This window comes from Pongo pygmaeus, chromosome 2 (genome assembly GCF_028885625.2).
Source record: "Pongo pygmaeus isolate AG05252 chromosome 2, NHGRI_mPonPyg2-v2.0_pri, whole genome shotgun sequence".
In the NCBI taxonomy this organism is placed as follows: Eukaryota; Metazoa; Chordata; class Mammalia; order Primates; family Hominidae; genus Pongo; species Pongo pygmaeus.
In genome coordinates, this window is record NC_085930.1 from 129,695,377 (window position 1) to 129,709,956 (window position 14,580).

Below are 14,580 nucleotides of genomic sequence, written 5' to 3' on the forward strand. Positions count from 1 at the left end.
AATTATTTCAGGTTTCTGCAGTCATGATGATTGTTTTTCATTAGGATAGTGATTGCCTAATGGAATATACAGGAAAACCAGAGAAGTGGGAGCAGCCAGATAAGGAAAAGATTTGTTTATCTCCTAGCAGCTCCCAAATCTCACCCACTTAATGGACTGATAATCCCTGCCAATGAAATAAGAGAAGCCCTCTGTGATAGCAAACTTAAATTCACCTGCACACAGGGACAGAAAAGCCCAGTCTCAACAAGAGAGAAAATTAATAGGCAGGTGCTCAGTAAAAGAAAGATAAAACCATTTAGCAATGAAAGGCAGCGTACTTGAACAAAGAGGCTAATTTTGCAAGACTGCCTAAAAGAAGATATTCTGAAGGCATAGTTTATGTAACTGGACAAAAGTTGAACATGGGCCTTAGCAGACTGTATTGATAAAGTCTCAGGAGTGAAGCAGCAGAGTTCTTCTTGAGATGAGTGCACCCTGATTAGGGATATCAAAACACATTATCTGAGTTAGATAAAATAATGTATGAAAAGTACTTTCGGATGCTATCTGGCATGTAGTAGGTGTTCAGTTGGTAGTAATTTTAATTTATGGAGCCTAGTCTATGTAGCCTGACTTAAATAAATGCTCCATAAATCTGAGCTATCACTAACATTATTATGATTATGCCCTTCAGCTACCTTGTACACAGTAATGAATATGGTTCCCTCCCTTTCTCATCCACTCTATCCTCAATTCCCTTAGGAGCCAGTGGCCAGGAAGACACACCCTCCCCAGCTATGGCCCATGCCTCCATGAGTCTAACAATGACCAGAATATTTCACTCCATTTTGCAGACTTAAATTGTTGAGAATACCAAAGTAGGATCTGTTCACAATCTCAAGAGCTATCTAAGTCTTCGTTTTGGGAACACTAACATACACCAACAAAAGCTCAGAAATGATCATGATTGCATGAGCTTAGAATAAATAAGAAATGTATTTTAAAGGAAAAAGAACTCACCACAGACTGGAATAGTAAGGGAAAGCTGTGTGGATAGGACTGAAACTGAGCTGGGAGAGTCCAGAATGTTCGTATAAATTGAGAGAAAGAGGAAGCATGAGAATAGATCCTACAGGCTCCTTCCCACCAGTTGAGAATTATGGATTTGGTCTCTGTAATTACTACTAGCAAAAAAAAAAAAAAAAAGGGGGGGGGGGCGGGGGGAGACACTTTGAGCACTTACTGTATTTCTGCACAAGGCTAGACCTTGTCCGTGTGTTGGCTCATGTGTTCTTCACATCAACATTGCGAAATACGAAAGTACTTCACACCAACACTGCGAGGTCCTATAACCTATAACCCTTCCATAGCAATTCTTGAATGTAGTAATAGCAGATTTCCTTTAGAAACAGCCAACAATTTAACTTTTCACTATTTTGGAGATGTCTCTCCTCCCTTGTCCAAATATTCCAAATTTACAAGTCTCATGGCATCAGCTGGGGCAGAGTTCCTGCAGAGACTTACATAAATGGAAGCGAGCAGGCACTGCAGCTTCAGGCTACTGTTAAAGGTTCCCAGGCCAGGCAAAGCCACCTGGGTAGATTCAAAGGCACTGGGAAACACAAGCCAGGAGCCTGCCCTCTGGTGACCAGCTCACCCCATCCCAGATGTTAGTGGACTAACCGATTAAGTCAGTGTTTCAGAGGTCTTAGAAAGATGGCCTTGAGATACCAGCTCCAGCATCTGATACAAATGCCAAAGTAAAAACACGATTGGTTTACACAGCCTAAGGACAAGGAAGAATAAAGCCATCTAGCTGCCCTTTCTGTCTTCCCTGTTCACAGAGCTTGTCTAAGGCTATGCTACAGTATCTGTTGATGGCTGAGCTGCCTTTTGTTGCAGAACTTTGATGCTAACCAGTTATGGCTGACTCTGCCTTGCATAGAGCACATTATTGCTCAGTAAATAGAAATTCCTAAATAAATAAAAAACTGAATGTGCTCTGTTCAGTTTCAGGGATATTTTGATCTGTTCTTATTATGTTCGATTATTTCCAAATAATATTTATTGAGGTCCTATCATGTTATAGCATTGTGCTTAGAGCTGTGGAGATTAAGAGATGGATACATTGATTAGAGTCCAATAAGAGGGAAAAGGGCGCATGTACCATTGACATGATACAAGGAGGACATGGTAAGTTCTTGCCTTATAGAAGAGACATAGACAAATATTATGAATAATTCAGGAGAGAGATTCAAAGAGGTAGAGCAATTTGCCCCAAACCACAGCTAATATATGGCATAGTCAGAATTTGAACCTTGGCAAGCAGAGCCCGTATTCTTACCCACTATCTTTCCTGCCTCTGAAAAGCAAAATAGGTTTCATTTTTGCCAGCACTTCTGGGAGAACAATACTATTTGTAGTCCATATTGAACTGCTTGTAATGATGAGTTCTCTTAGCAGACCAGTGGCTTTTGAATACGAAATTGGGCATGAATTATGTCCCTAGGAAATAGTTTTGGCTTTGCAAAGTTACTGGATTATGTGCCTAGGAAATAGTTTTCTCTTTGCAAAGTTATGAGAGGACAATAAATATTACTTCAGATATTGTGCTAGCCACTGTGAGTGTTAAGAAAATTATATACATGTATGTAAATGAATATATCACAAGGTAGAAGGTAGCACATGGAGGAGAGAGATACATGGAAAGTGGGATGGAAGTTTGGAGGGTGGATGGATTGCTTCAAGAAAGCTTAAATGATGAGCTAGACCTTGAAGGTTGAATAAGGATCAAAGCTGTGTCTTCATTATTATGTTATTTGAGCTACCAGGCTAATCAAGCCAGATATAATGATGGTCAGGCAAACCTAGCAGGAAATGCTCACTTCACCAAAATTCTTCTCCCATTTGCCTTGCACAGAATCTAGGAATCCAGTTTTAAAGATACATTCCTTGGGCCATGACCCAATGCTTTCCAGGCATCCTCTTTAAAACACAACTTCTGCTGTGAGGTGACTCATCCCAGGTTCTTAGTCATTAATATAGTGGTGTGGAGTCATTTATCAAACTCTTTTTTTTTTTTTTTGCGGGGGGGATGCTCTTTAAAAATCATGTTTAGAGGAGAAGAGTTTGGAGAGTAAGGCAAGGGAAGAGAGGTCATGCGGATGCATAAGTGAAGAACTTACACTTAGTGCATGCTTACAATGTGCAGAACACTGTTCCAAGACCTTTTTATATATAAACCCATTTGGTCATCAAAACAATAGTATATTCCCATTTTACAGAAAACCCACATCTCTAAAGTTCCAGAAGCAACTTTTTTTATTCTTATTTTTATTTTTATTTTTATTTTTTTGGCCTCTCTAATGACCACCTCTCATGAGGCTACCAAGAAATATAAGGGATGAGCCATTCCTTCAAATGGCTTCTGGACTAGGTCAAAGTTTACAGTCCTTGGCAACCAGAAGCAACTTTAACTGAACTATAGAAGGTCAGGTCAGGTTTTAGAGTCAGAAGTCCTGGGTTTGAGTCCAGGTCCGTCATGTACATCCACATCACTTTCTAAACTCAGTTTCCACACATGTAAAAGAGGGATGATAATTCTATCCACATTCCCCACCCCCATACAAATTTTGCCAAGCACCTGTTATTCATAAGGCTCTTTTGCAAGTGCTAGAGACACAGTAATGACCACAACAGTGCTCATCCCTATTTCTGTCATGCTTACATTTCCAGTGAGGACAGACAAAACAGTTCCCATTGGTGACAAGTATGATGAAGAACCTAAAGTAAGATGACAGAGAGAAAATGGTGGGAGAGCTGGTCAGGAAAGGCCTCCCTCAAACCTCAATGACAGGGAGCTGGTGGTATAAGGATTTGGACAGGGGCACTGCAGGCATAGGAAAGAGCTTCTGCAAGATGCTGCTGTGGGAATGGGCTTCCTATGTTAGAGGCAGCACATGTGGCTGGAGGATAGAGAGAAGGGAGCAGAACCATGGGTGAGGAGCTCAGCCAGAGGGAGGCTCAGTGGGGCCTTGAGGCCACTGTAAGGCCTGAAGATTTTATTCTAATATTGGTGGGAAGTCATCAGATTATTTCAAGCACCAGAGAAATACACTCTTGTTTATACTTTTAAATGCTCACTCTGGCTGCTCTGTGGAAAATAGATTATAAGTGGCTGAGAGCAAAAGCAAGCAGATTTGTTATGAATATAAATGAGTGATGGGAAAATTAAATGAGGTAGTAAGTACAATTTCTAAAGAACTTTCAAAGCACAAATAAAACAATAGCTATTAATAGGTCAATTACTACTCATCAAACTAAGGGCGATAAGGAGAACATATCGGTTAATAGCACAAAAGGCAAAGAAGAGCAGGTGAAGTGCTTCTCTTAATTTTAGGTTCCTTGTCAATTAAGCAGTATATATTCCCTGGATGTTTGTGAAGATAAAGTGTCTAGCTCAGTTCCTGGCCCATAGTAAATGCTCAACCAAACATTATTCTTCTGTCCTGCACGATTCTAAAAAAATCAGTTGAGGCGTACATAGTCTGAGAATTCAGCAAGGCTAAACCTTATGGGTTGAAGTAAAAAAATTAAAATGGAAATTTGAGGCTTCATACCTAATAGTCTGATGCTACACAATGATAATTCTACACACTCTCTGAGTTTACAAAGCACGTTTTATACACACACCCCTAATGCAGAATATGGTTTGCAGTCAGTCTCAGTACCTAATATTAATGGCCTTTTAATGCAAGCTAAACTCTTGCAATGAGTGCCATGAAATCCCAGCCTACGCAGCTTACCCTTTCTGACCACTTTGTCATAATCCTATTTCCTTTGCTTTAGCTCTTTTCTAAGGTATCAGCTCGCTCTTGTGTCCTGAAATACTTGAATATTTTAATCTAATTCTCCCTTTTTTGATGGACAGATTTGTTTTCTATCTCTTTTAATGAAATTTCCAGAGATAGGATGTAAGTAGTTATGTTAATGAGATTTATGTTTGTTTCTCTTTTGCAAAAGAACACTTTGGATCAGTGTTGTGTCAATCAAAGCCATCAGAATGGTGGTCATCGAATGCAAACCTAATCATTCAAGCCTAAACTCCCTTGAGACACACAAGCCAATGCAGTTCACATGTCCCTATCTAGTTATTATTTTATTTTGTCCTACTTATTTTTAATTCATCATAACTAATTAAATTGATTAATTGTGTTGATGTCTAGAATGTGAAGTATTGAAAGCCAGATGTTAGCTGGGATTCATTAAAGAGTAAACAGTTCATAATTTATATGAATAACAAGATATGATGATTTCTAGAATGCTGCTTTTTAAAAAAAAATTACTTCTACTACTGTGTGCATTGTGTCTCAGATAATGCTCAGAACAACAGGCTTTTATTTTTAATTTTTTATTTATTTCAATAGGTTTTTGGGGAACATGTGGTGTTTGGTTTCATGAATAAGTTCTTCAATGGTGATTTCTGAGATTTTGGTGCACCCATCACCCGAGCAGTGTACACTGTACCCAATGTGTAGTCTTTTGTCCCTCATCACTCTGACCTTTCTGAAGTCCCCAAAGTCCAATGTATCATTCTTATGCCTTTGCATCCTCATAGCTTAGCTCCCACACATGAGTGAAAACGTATGATGTTTGGTTTTCCATTCCTGAGTTACTTCACTTAGAATAATAGTCTCCACTTGCATCCAGGTTGCTATGAATGTCATTATTTCATTCTTTTTTATGTCTAAGTAGTATTCCATGGTGTGTACATATATATCACATTTTCTTTATCCATGAGTTGATTGATGGGCATGTGGGCTGGTTCCATATTTTTGCAATTGCAATTTGTGCTGTTATAAACATGTGTGTGCAAATGTCTTTTTCATATAATGACTTCTTTTCCTCTGGGTAGATACCTAGTAGTAGGATTGGTGGATCAAATGGTAGACCCACTTTTAGTTCTTTAAGGAATCTCCACACTGTTTTCCATAGCGACAACAGGCTTTTTGAGTAAATACTTATTTACATCCATACCTGCAATCTACAAGATAATATCTAATTAACACCTGACTTTTAAGGCTTCACTCAGTAGACCTCAAAACAATAGATTACTTTTTGAATGATAATGAAAATTTACTCTGAGGTTGTGTGAAATATTGGAGTCTGAGGAAACTACATGCTTATTCAAAATCTGTCACTAATTTATTTTCTTACCTTAAATTTATCTTAACCCTGTGGATCTCAAACTCTGTTGGGTATCAGAATCACCTGGAGAACTTGATAGACCTATGCATGCCCACACCCTATCCAAATTTCAAAAAGTCTGGTCTTCAGTGTTGTTTAATAGTGCCTCAGGTGATACTGATACACATCAAAGTTTGAGAATCACTGACTTAACCTTTTGGGATGTTAATCTCCCTAAAAAGAAATATCCCATTTGTGTGAGCTTTGAAGGAACAAAAGCATATGGGCATTAGACATAGGAAATTACTGAAGACCATTATTGCCAACCACAGCTATGTGGAGGTAACTTGTAGTTCTCACCAACAACAGCATATCCAGTAGGTAGAATTTAAGGACCCCAGTGTCATGGGAGTCTCATCCTTCCTTGGGAATGGAATAGGAATTGCATGTTGCCCCCCTGTTCTTGCGAGGATCAGAATCAAGAATCTTCCTTAAATAAATTCCTGTTGAGTTTTCTCGTGACCCAACCGGGACTTCTCAGTCTCCAGGTTTCCCAGCAGTGCCCCAACCAATAAACCTGCCAGTTAAGCAACTGAATATCATTATTACGAATGTAATTACAGACAGTAATTTTGAGCTTGTAAATGCCTCCAATGAATGAAGCCCCTTTTCCCAAACCATCTCAGCTGCTTTTCTTTGGAAAATGGAAAGCAATCCTATCCCTTGCCTCAGTCCAAGTGTAGCCTTCCTTGCTTAGAAGAAACCCCCTTCTTGCTGGCCCAAGGGACGTGCTAAGCAAGCTTTAATAGGCTGCACTTTAAGGGACATTGTCCTCTTGGAGTGGAGCCCCTGTCAGCATCTCTCAGCCAAGCATTGTTTCCCTAGGGAGTAATGACTAACCAGTTTGGCTGTTTTTCTTAATTTCTGTGGGGTCAAGGGAATTAATACCAAATTTTAGGAATTTCTGCAGAAAAATCACATCTTAAAGGCTTTTCAAAACAGTTTGAGAAATTTAACCTTATTTAAATTAAGCTTTGCAAGATGCAATTTGCTGAGGATTTAGAGTCTCTGAAAATAAAGCAGACACCATAAAAACATGCGTGCTGAGAAGAATTTTCATGTCTATAGAAATAAAATCAATCTGATTGGGCCCAGAATTAACCCCTGCCCTCAGTAACTTTATATTTAGCTCATGAAAACCTCAAGCCCTTATGGATAATGGTACTTGAATGAGTTACACATGGATATGTTTAGCTCGAAATGCAATACAATCTTTCGAGATCTCAATCTGTTGTTGCCTTTTAATGGATAGTGAGAATAAGTGCCTGTAATTACACCAGTAGCTAGCACAGTCGAAAGTGGTAGAAGTCCACACCTTTTTGATTTCCCATGCAATGAATAATGCCATGTAAACTCTGAAAAGGAAGAATCTATGTTTATATAATGTACCTAATACAATGCTTAGCACAGCCCTTTCATAGAGTGAATTTTCCGAGCTCTTCTCTGAATGAGATCAAATGTTACACCCAAAAGCTAGCACAGTGTACAATTTTTAAAAGGAGACTTATTGCTTACTGGCCAAATTAAGCTATTTCAAGCCACAGCATTTCCATTTACTATGACAAAGGAATCGTGTGTTGATTATTACTTCGTTACTATTGTTCATGGTTTTCTCCTGGATTAGAAATACAGTGTGCATGGGCATTGGAATTTTCTCATAGCAATATGAAAACCCGGAAGGGTAAATGCAACTTTCAAAAGTGACTGAGTCATTTACACTTTTAGAGAAACCATCCTAACCAACATTAGCTGAAGACATCTGGTAGCTTTCGAGAGGGTGCTTATGAAAACCTAAAGCATTTTTAACCCTCATGTTAAATAATTTAAAATTCACTTTAAATGTTTGAAAGTCAGCTTAAAATTCACTGTGCTGTGCACAGGTCAGGATAGACATGTCTCTCTAAGCCCCAGGGATATGGGTATCCATGGTCTTCTGGTAACTTCAGTGTTAAAAAAAATTCACATATAAATTTATGAATTATGATCACTTTTAAAAGACCATATAAACTCTGAAAAGGAGGACTCACATATTTGTATTATATTTTTTCTAATTTTGACAAACAGTAGCTTAAGAATTTCTGAAAATATAGATGACCAGATTATGTTTTTTTTAATGTGTACAACATGCATACAAATATGTATATATATATTAGCTTGCTCATTTTTGCCTCTATATCCATGTATGGTTTTGCTCTCTATATCCATGTACGGTAAAGATATTTAAGGAAGTAAAATTTGCCACCAAGGAAGGTTAGTGTCAGAAATTTTTCATCATATTATTACATTTTTTCCCATTTTCTGTAGGCCAGACCCTCAAGTCCCTATAAATTGAATAGAAAAAATATATATAATATACATAAGTAATTAACCAGCTGTACTCCAAAGAATTTAAGTTCATCATTCTATCATTAGGGCTCTTAATTTGTCCCACAGCTAAAATACTATCTGCTTTCCTTCATCGGTTCTTATTGCCAACTTGGGACTGTATTCAAGCCCTTTACAAAACTTCTATTTGTAAGATTCCCTTCTTCTTTTTTTTATTTTTCTTTTTGTAGGCCATCAGAGGTAGAAGGTGGTAAAAACAGAGTTGCCACTCTCGGTGTGGCCACGTGAGCACGTCCCACTTAAGTAACAGGGTGTCCCTCAGGTCAGCTTGTGATAAAACCCAAGTCAAACAAGGCTGAATCCTGGGTGTTTTATGTCCTAAGGATCTGAAAAGTGTTCACGGCCAGCCCTGACCCTCAAGACCTCAAATGGTCATCTAAGCAGTAACATAAATTGGTGTGTAAACTTGCTCCTGGGCCATTGCTGTGGAAGTGGGACTGGCGAAAGTACAGCCTTGCCATGCAGGAACTAATGTCTTTCTAGGCATTTAAAATAAGGGGGAATGTGTTGATTACTCCGACAGGCAACCCAACTGCAGTGGCTAAATGCCCAAGGCTGACAAATTCTGCATCTTATCACTACCGTCAAGTGGCATGTGAATACTGTCAGCCCAAAAGAATTGAGAAACAACTTGCCTTCCAAAACTCTGCATCTCAGCAAAATCTTGACAATGCCAACAGCTCGTCATCTCGTGTTTTTCAACCCTTTAGAAAATGGCCTTACAGCCTGGGACAAACCGAAGCACTGTCCAGACCGAGAACACGACTGGAAGCTAGTAGGAATGTCTGAAGCCTGCCTACATAGGAAAAGCCATTCAGAGAGGCGCAGCACGTTGAAAAATGAACAGTCGTCGCCACATCTCATCCAGACCACTTGGACTAGCTCAATATTCCATCTGGACCATGATGATGTGAACGACCAGAGTGTCTCAAGTGCCCAGACCTTCCAAACGGAGGAGAAGAAATGCAAAGGTAACTAGATTTTTATTAGCCCATTATCATGTGTTTCAACAAGAAAAAAAAAAAAATCCCTGTTGTAGCTGTGTACTCCACCTACATTTCTCTTCCAATGTATGGTGTCCCATGTTTTCTCCAACTGTTCTTTTACTAGGCGTCATTTTCTTCAAATATTCTTTTAAACATAAATAAATAAGTGGAATCCAAAGAAAGGCAGCTTGTTTCGGTTTCACGTTGTGCTGGGACACTTGGGGTGAAGACATTTTTACTTCTCTAATTAGTAGAGGGGTTGTAAGTTTTGGCTTTAATTCCATTTTTGGGTCTGAGTAGAAACAGGCATCGCTGTATTTTTAGGACGTCTTGCTTTAAAGTGTGTCTGTGCATGTGTACATTTCTTTTCCCAAGTGTGCCAGTAGCTAATGGGATCTCAATGCCTACCTTTAACCTAGACAATTCATGCTCAAATGAGAGGTTTTAAGTTGTTGTCTTCTACTCATTAAATCCTTGTGTCATCAACCTGAAAGGAGAGATTATGGTGTTAGGAGGTTGTCACCTCATAAGGCAAAAAAAACATTAAACTGGCCTAAGTTCCTGATTGCATTAGATTTAACTGTTCTTTACCTCAGGTCGCCTCCACCCTGACAGATGTCTTTGTGCTGATCGCTTTATTGTCTTAGGGCTCCCCAAAATCTTTGCTTCTTAAATCAATTTGTGTCTTTCAATGTCCAAGAGATCAGTTTGTATCTTTAAATGTCTAAGTTCACTTAATTTCCCATTCTTTTTCAGTTTAGTGGTATTTTTTTTTAAAAAGGGGGGGGTCTATTTAGTTTTTCTTTAAGGATTGTGACTCATGACAAAGTTTTAAATTGTGTTTTGAAAATCTCACAATCATATACCAGTATATAATAATTAAAGTTTGCAAAGACTCCCATTTACAAGGCATGAAGGACTTATACAGCTGCTCTACTATGAACATATACACATGATTATATTTATCCTTCATATAAAAGAACTGGTCTTTTAGGTTTTCTGAAAATACTTTGAAAGCTCTTGGGAATTACCAGTTTAGCTGGGAAATTGAGTGTTTCAGTTGGAAATAGAGTTATTCAAAAGTAATAGTGAAATAGTGTTCTGAGCTCTGATTTCAGTGCAGTCAAAATTATACATGTCCCTTTGGAAAGGTTTGTATTTGGACTCTTTCTCATATATATAATATATAAAATTGAGGAGATCTGAGAAATTGAAAGGGCTATATAGAAAAAAAGCAAAATAAAGTTTTTCAAAGGAGTCAGGATGTAGGACGTGTGTGTGTGTGTGTGTGTGTGTGCACGTGTGTGCATGCGCAAAATACATTTGTTTGCAATACAATTGAGATTTAGTCTTAGCATATGTGGCCAGATTGTATATCAAAATTATATGGGCTGGCACTAAAACCATGTAAGTTTACGGTGAAACGCCAACAGAAAACTCTAGCTTCTTGTGATCTAATAATGTCATAAACCCAATTTGATTCACTCAAAACTGGTACCCATATTCATTCATTTATTCATTCATAGAGTCCATCTACGTCTCTATCATTTAAAATAAACCTTGGCCTTACTTATCTAGAGTTTCCAACACCACACATTTCAGTTTGTTGGCCATCTTAAAAGCAAAAGGAAACAGTCTCTGTTTGGATACAGGATGCTTAGTAGAGTGGATAAGACCACAGATATTTGAGACTGATCTATTTGAGCTAGAATCCTAGCCTTTCTACTTTCTGTCCTTGAGCAAACTTATAAGATTGTTAATACAATTAAATAAGATGATGTATTTAAGCATTTAGCAAAGTACCTGACTTATAGTGCTCTCTGAATAGCAACTGTCATTATTACTGTGATCATTATTATTAGCTATGCATCATTAAGTCATATAAATACTTTGAACTATGCTGTGAGCCTGGTAAGAAATGAAGCAAGAGGAGAATTTCAGATGGATGTGGGGTAGGACATGAGGCTTCAGGGAGGTTAGAGCTGATAATTTATTTTGCATTCATTCAGCTCTTTTTCACTGAAAGTCAGAGATGTAATAAGAAAATATAATTAAATTATTAAAGTCCTCCCTCAAGATTCTAATATTAACAGGAAAACAGCTAAAATAACTCTCCCATGTTTTCCGGAGTAACCACCAAGGTCCACCTTGACAAAGGCATGAGGCAATGCCTTGGTTCAGCATAAAAATGTCACCAGGAAACCTGTGTCATCATGGTCCAAGAAACTTATAAACTAAATACCATTCATTCAAAATGGACACATGTGTTGAGTGAGGCAGCAGTGAGTCCAGGACAGCAACAAGATTATACAGTCTTTCCTTATAGAGCTGGTTCTCCATCTGCTCTGCTTGTCAGCTGTATATAGTTACTATGAAGAGAGTTCTATTTTGATGTTCATCCATGTTGGGCATTTATTTCCTAGATGGCTGTCTATCCCACAAGAATGCTTGACATCTCAGTCTTGGGCTAGTAATCCATGCATTCACTCATCGGTGTTTATTGAGTGCCTGCTGTATACAGGATATTGCCCTTGATGTCCAAGCATAAGAAAATGGCCACAGGGCCAAAAGGACATCCGACTAGCCCTATTCCAAGGACCCCGTGTAGAAATGATACGAACAAAATAGTTCTGAGGATACAAAAGTTAATTCTGCACAACAGGATCCAAAGAACAAATTGATTCCTTGAAGCTGTGCAGTGAGCCCATCTGCCAGATCAGTCATCTAGCCAGGCTAGACCAGTGCACTTCTAAGCATGGTTTGGGGACTGGCACTCTTCTGCAAAGTGGTCATTACCATTTCTATTGATGCAAATACAGAAACTGAGAGTAAGCTTTAGGAACTTTTATAGCAGTTTGACATTGCCACTGGCATCCAAATGCATGATCAGTGAATTCATTTCACTGAACAGGATATAGACAGTTAGTTGGGCGTTGTCAAACTTGCCTGGTCAGTCACATGTGGCTTGAACTATGTAAAAGTCTTGTGCAGTAGAACCATGTATTGTTCCATAATGGACCAGATTTTTAAAATAGTCTTTCACTTCAAATAGTTTATAGTACTCTTAAATATTGTTTCTTTAGGGTTTTGGGTAGCTATCTGAGATTTTGTTTTTCATTTTGTTCTGAATACTGCTTTTTTTTTTTTTGAGATGGAGTCTTGCTCTGTTGCCCAGGATGGAGTGTAGTGGCGCAATCTCAGCTCACTGCAACCTCTACCTCCCGGGTTCAAGCAATTCTCCTGCCTCAGCCTCCTGAGGAGCTGGGATTACAAGCATGCACCACCATGCCCAGCTAATTTTTGTATTTTTAGTAGAAACAGGATTTCGCCATGTTGGCCAGGCAGGTCTCAAACTCCTGAGCTCAGGTGATCCACCCACTTCCGCCTCCCAAAGTGATGGGATTACAGGCATGAGCCACTGCACCCGGCCTTACTGCTTTTATTTTAACCTGCATATACCTATGCTTCTGTCTGCTGTAGGCATCCTAAGTGAATTAATTGGTAACCTATTTAATTAAAATGAGAGCTATGGAGGAGCCCTTACATTCTGTTGCAGATCCCACAAGTTGAATCTGCTAGAGTATCAGAGGCTATTTTAACCAGGAGCAAGTGACCCGTTCCCTTCTGCAACTCACCCCACCCACCCACACCCGCTCTTTCCATGCCACACTTCCTTGGCATTTTAATCACAATTTGAACCAATTGCTCAGCCATAAGGACCACATCCTACTCCTTGTCCTCCTCCTCCCTTCCCAGTCTGAGACGATATATCCAGTGCTACTGAAAATGTGGTAGTACCAACCAGTGGCACTAGGAGAACCTGGAGCTCGGTAGAAATAAGATTCTCAGGCCCCACCCAGACTACTGAATCTCTAGAGAGGAGGCCCAGGCTTCTATGTTCTTGCCAGCCCAGTGCAGATTCTTAATACCTGGGTACCATGACGAGCTTGAAAATACTCTTCAACTCATTGCACAGGAAAGGGTCTGCCACCTGGTGGGCACTTAGGAAATGTGCATTTTTCTTCCCTTCCTTGACTGCACGTGGGGGAGCCACTTGAGTCCCTCCATTCTTGGTTGGGCCTTTCTTTGGGCCTGGCTTATCTCAGTTGCCAGCTGGAAGGTCTGCTTAGTTACAGCCTAATAACAGATCACCCTGGGACTTGAGACCTTCTGAGAACCCCACACTGTTTGACTGGGGCCCTGATCCTCCCCTGAATTCTTACAAGGCTTCACCCCTCTACCCTCTCATGCCCTACTGTACTTCTCTCTGGGAACCACAGGGTCTCCCCAGTCCCACAAGGATGGGCTCTAGGCAGATGCTTGGATCCCTGGAGCTGGACCTAACCAGCCCTGCTGAACCCAGGCAGTCAGGCCTCTACGCTTTTATGTCAATCAGGGACCTTCCTGAAACAGTGAAACCCAAGGAGAGAAACAAGGCAGGGACTCACCCACCTCCCTGGTGGACTCAGAAAAAGGAGAGCAGCAGTCAGTGATCTCACAGAAATGTCTCTGTGCTTAATATTTTTAAAACTGATTCTCAGATACCCAGGAAGGCAAGAGGGAATGAGTTAAAATAATTTTAAGAACAAGTTATTTCCTCTCATTGTAAAAGCCTATATATGTTCATGGTAGAAAAAAAATTTCTACACATTTTTAAAATTGCAAATAATGTTTTAAAATCAGTTGAAGTTCTATTCCCCAGGGGTAAGCACTGCACATTCTTATTATATTTCAGTCTTTTCTCTGTGCCTGTGTGTTTTTTATAAACCTGGGATCATACTAGGCATACCATTTTAACCAGCTTTTAATGCCTAACAATATATCATGAACATTTTCCCATGTCATTAAATATTCTGAGTCCTGACTTTATTGGCTATAGGTTATTCTTGTTTATAGATGTATCATAATTTATTAAACCAGTCCTCAAGATTTAGACAAGTTAAAGTAATTTTTTAAACAATATCTTATGTCAGCAAGGGGA

General features: G+C 39.2%; 1 protein-coding gene and 1 long non-coding RNA gene across 13 annotated transcripts in view; one reads left to right on the top strand and one right to left on the bottom strand.

Annotated features, from left to right (window-relative positions):
- The window catches only part of THRB (thyroid hormone receptor beta), a 371,664-nt gene that overhangs the window by 290,317 nt on the left and 66,767 nt on the right, over positions 1 to 14,580 (top strand). For all 12 annotated transcript variants that reach the window (XM_063662112.1, XM_054483657.2, XM_054483651.2 and 9 more), the window contains one exon: positions 9,324 to 9,584. In XM_063662112.1, the coding sequence (XP_063518182.1) occupies positions 9,324 to 9,584 (261 nt within the window). The remainder of the gene's footprint in view (positions 1 to 9,323; positions 9,585 to 14,580) is intronic.
- The window catches only part of LOC129034114 (uncharacterized), a 119,429-nt gene continuing 114,427 nt past the window's right edge, over positions 9,579 to 14,580 (bottom strand). The window contains exon 4 of the long non-coding RNA XR_010125757.1: positions 9,579 to 10,086. This is a non-coding gene — a long non-coding RNA (uncharacterized LOC129034114). The remainder of the gene's footprint in view (positions 10,087 to 14,580) is intronic.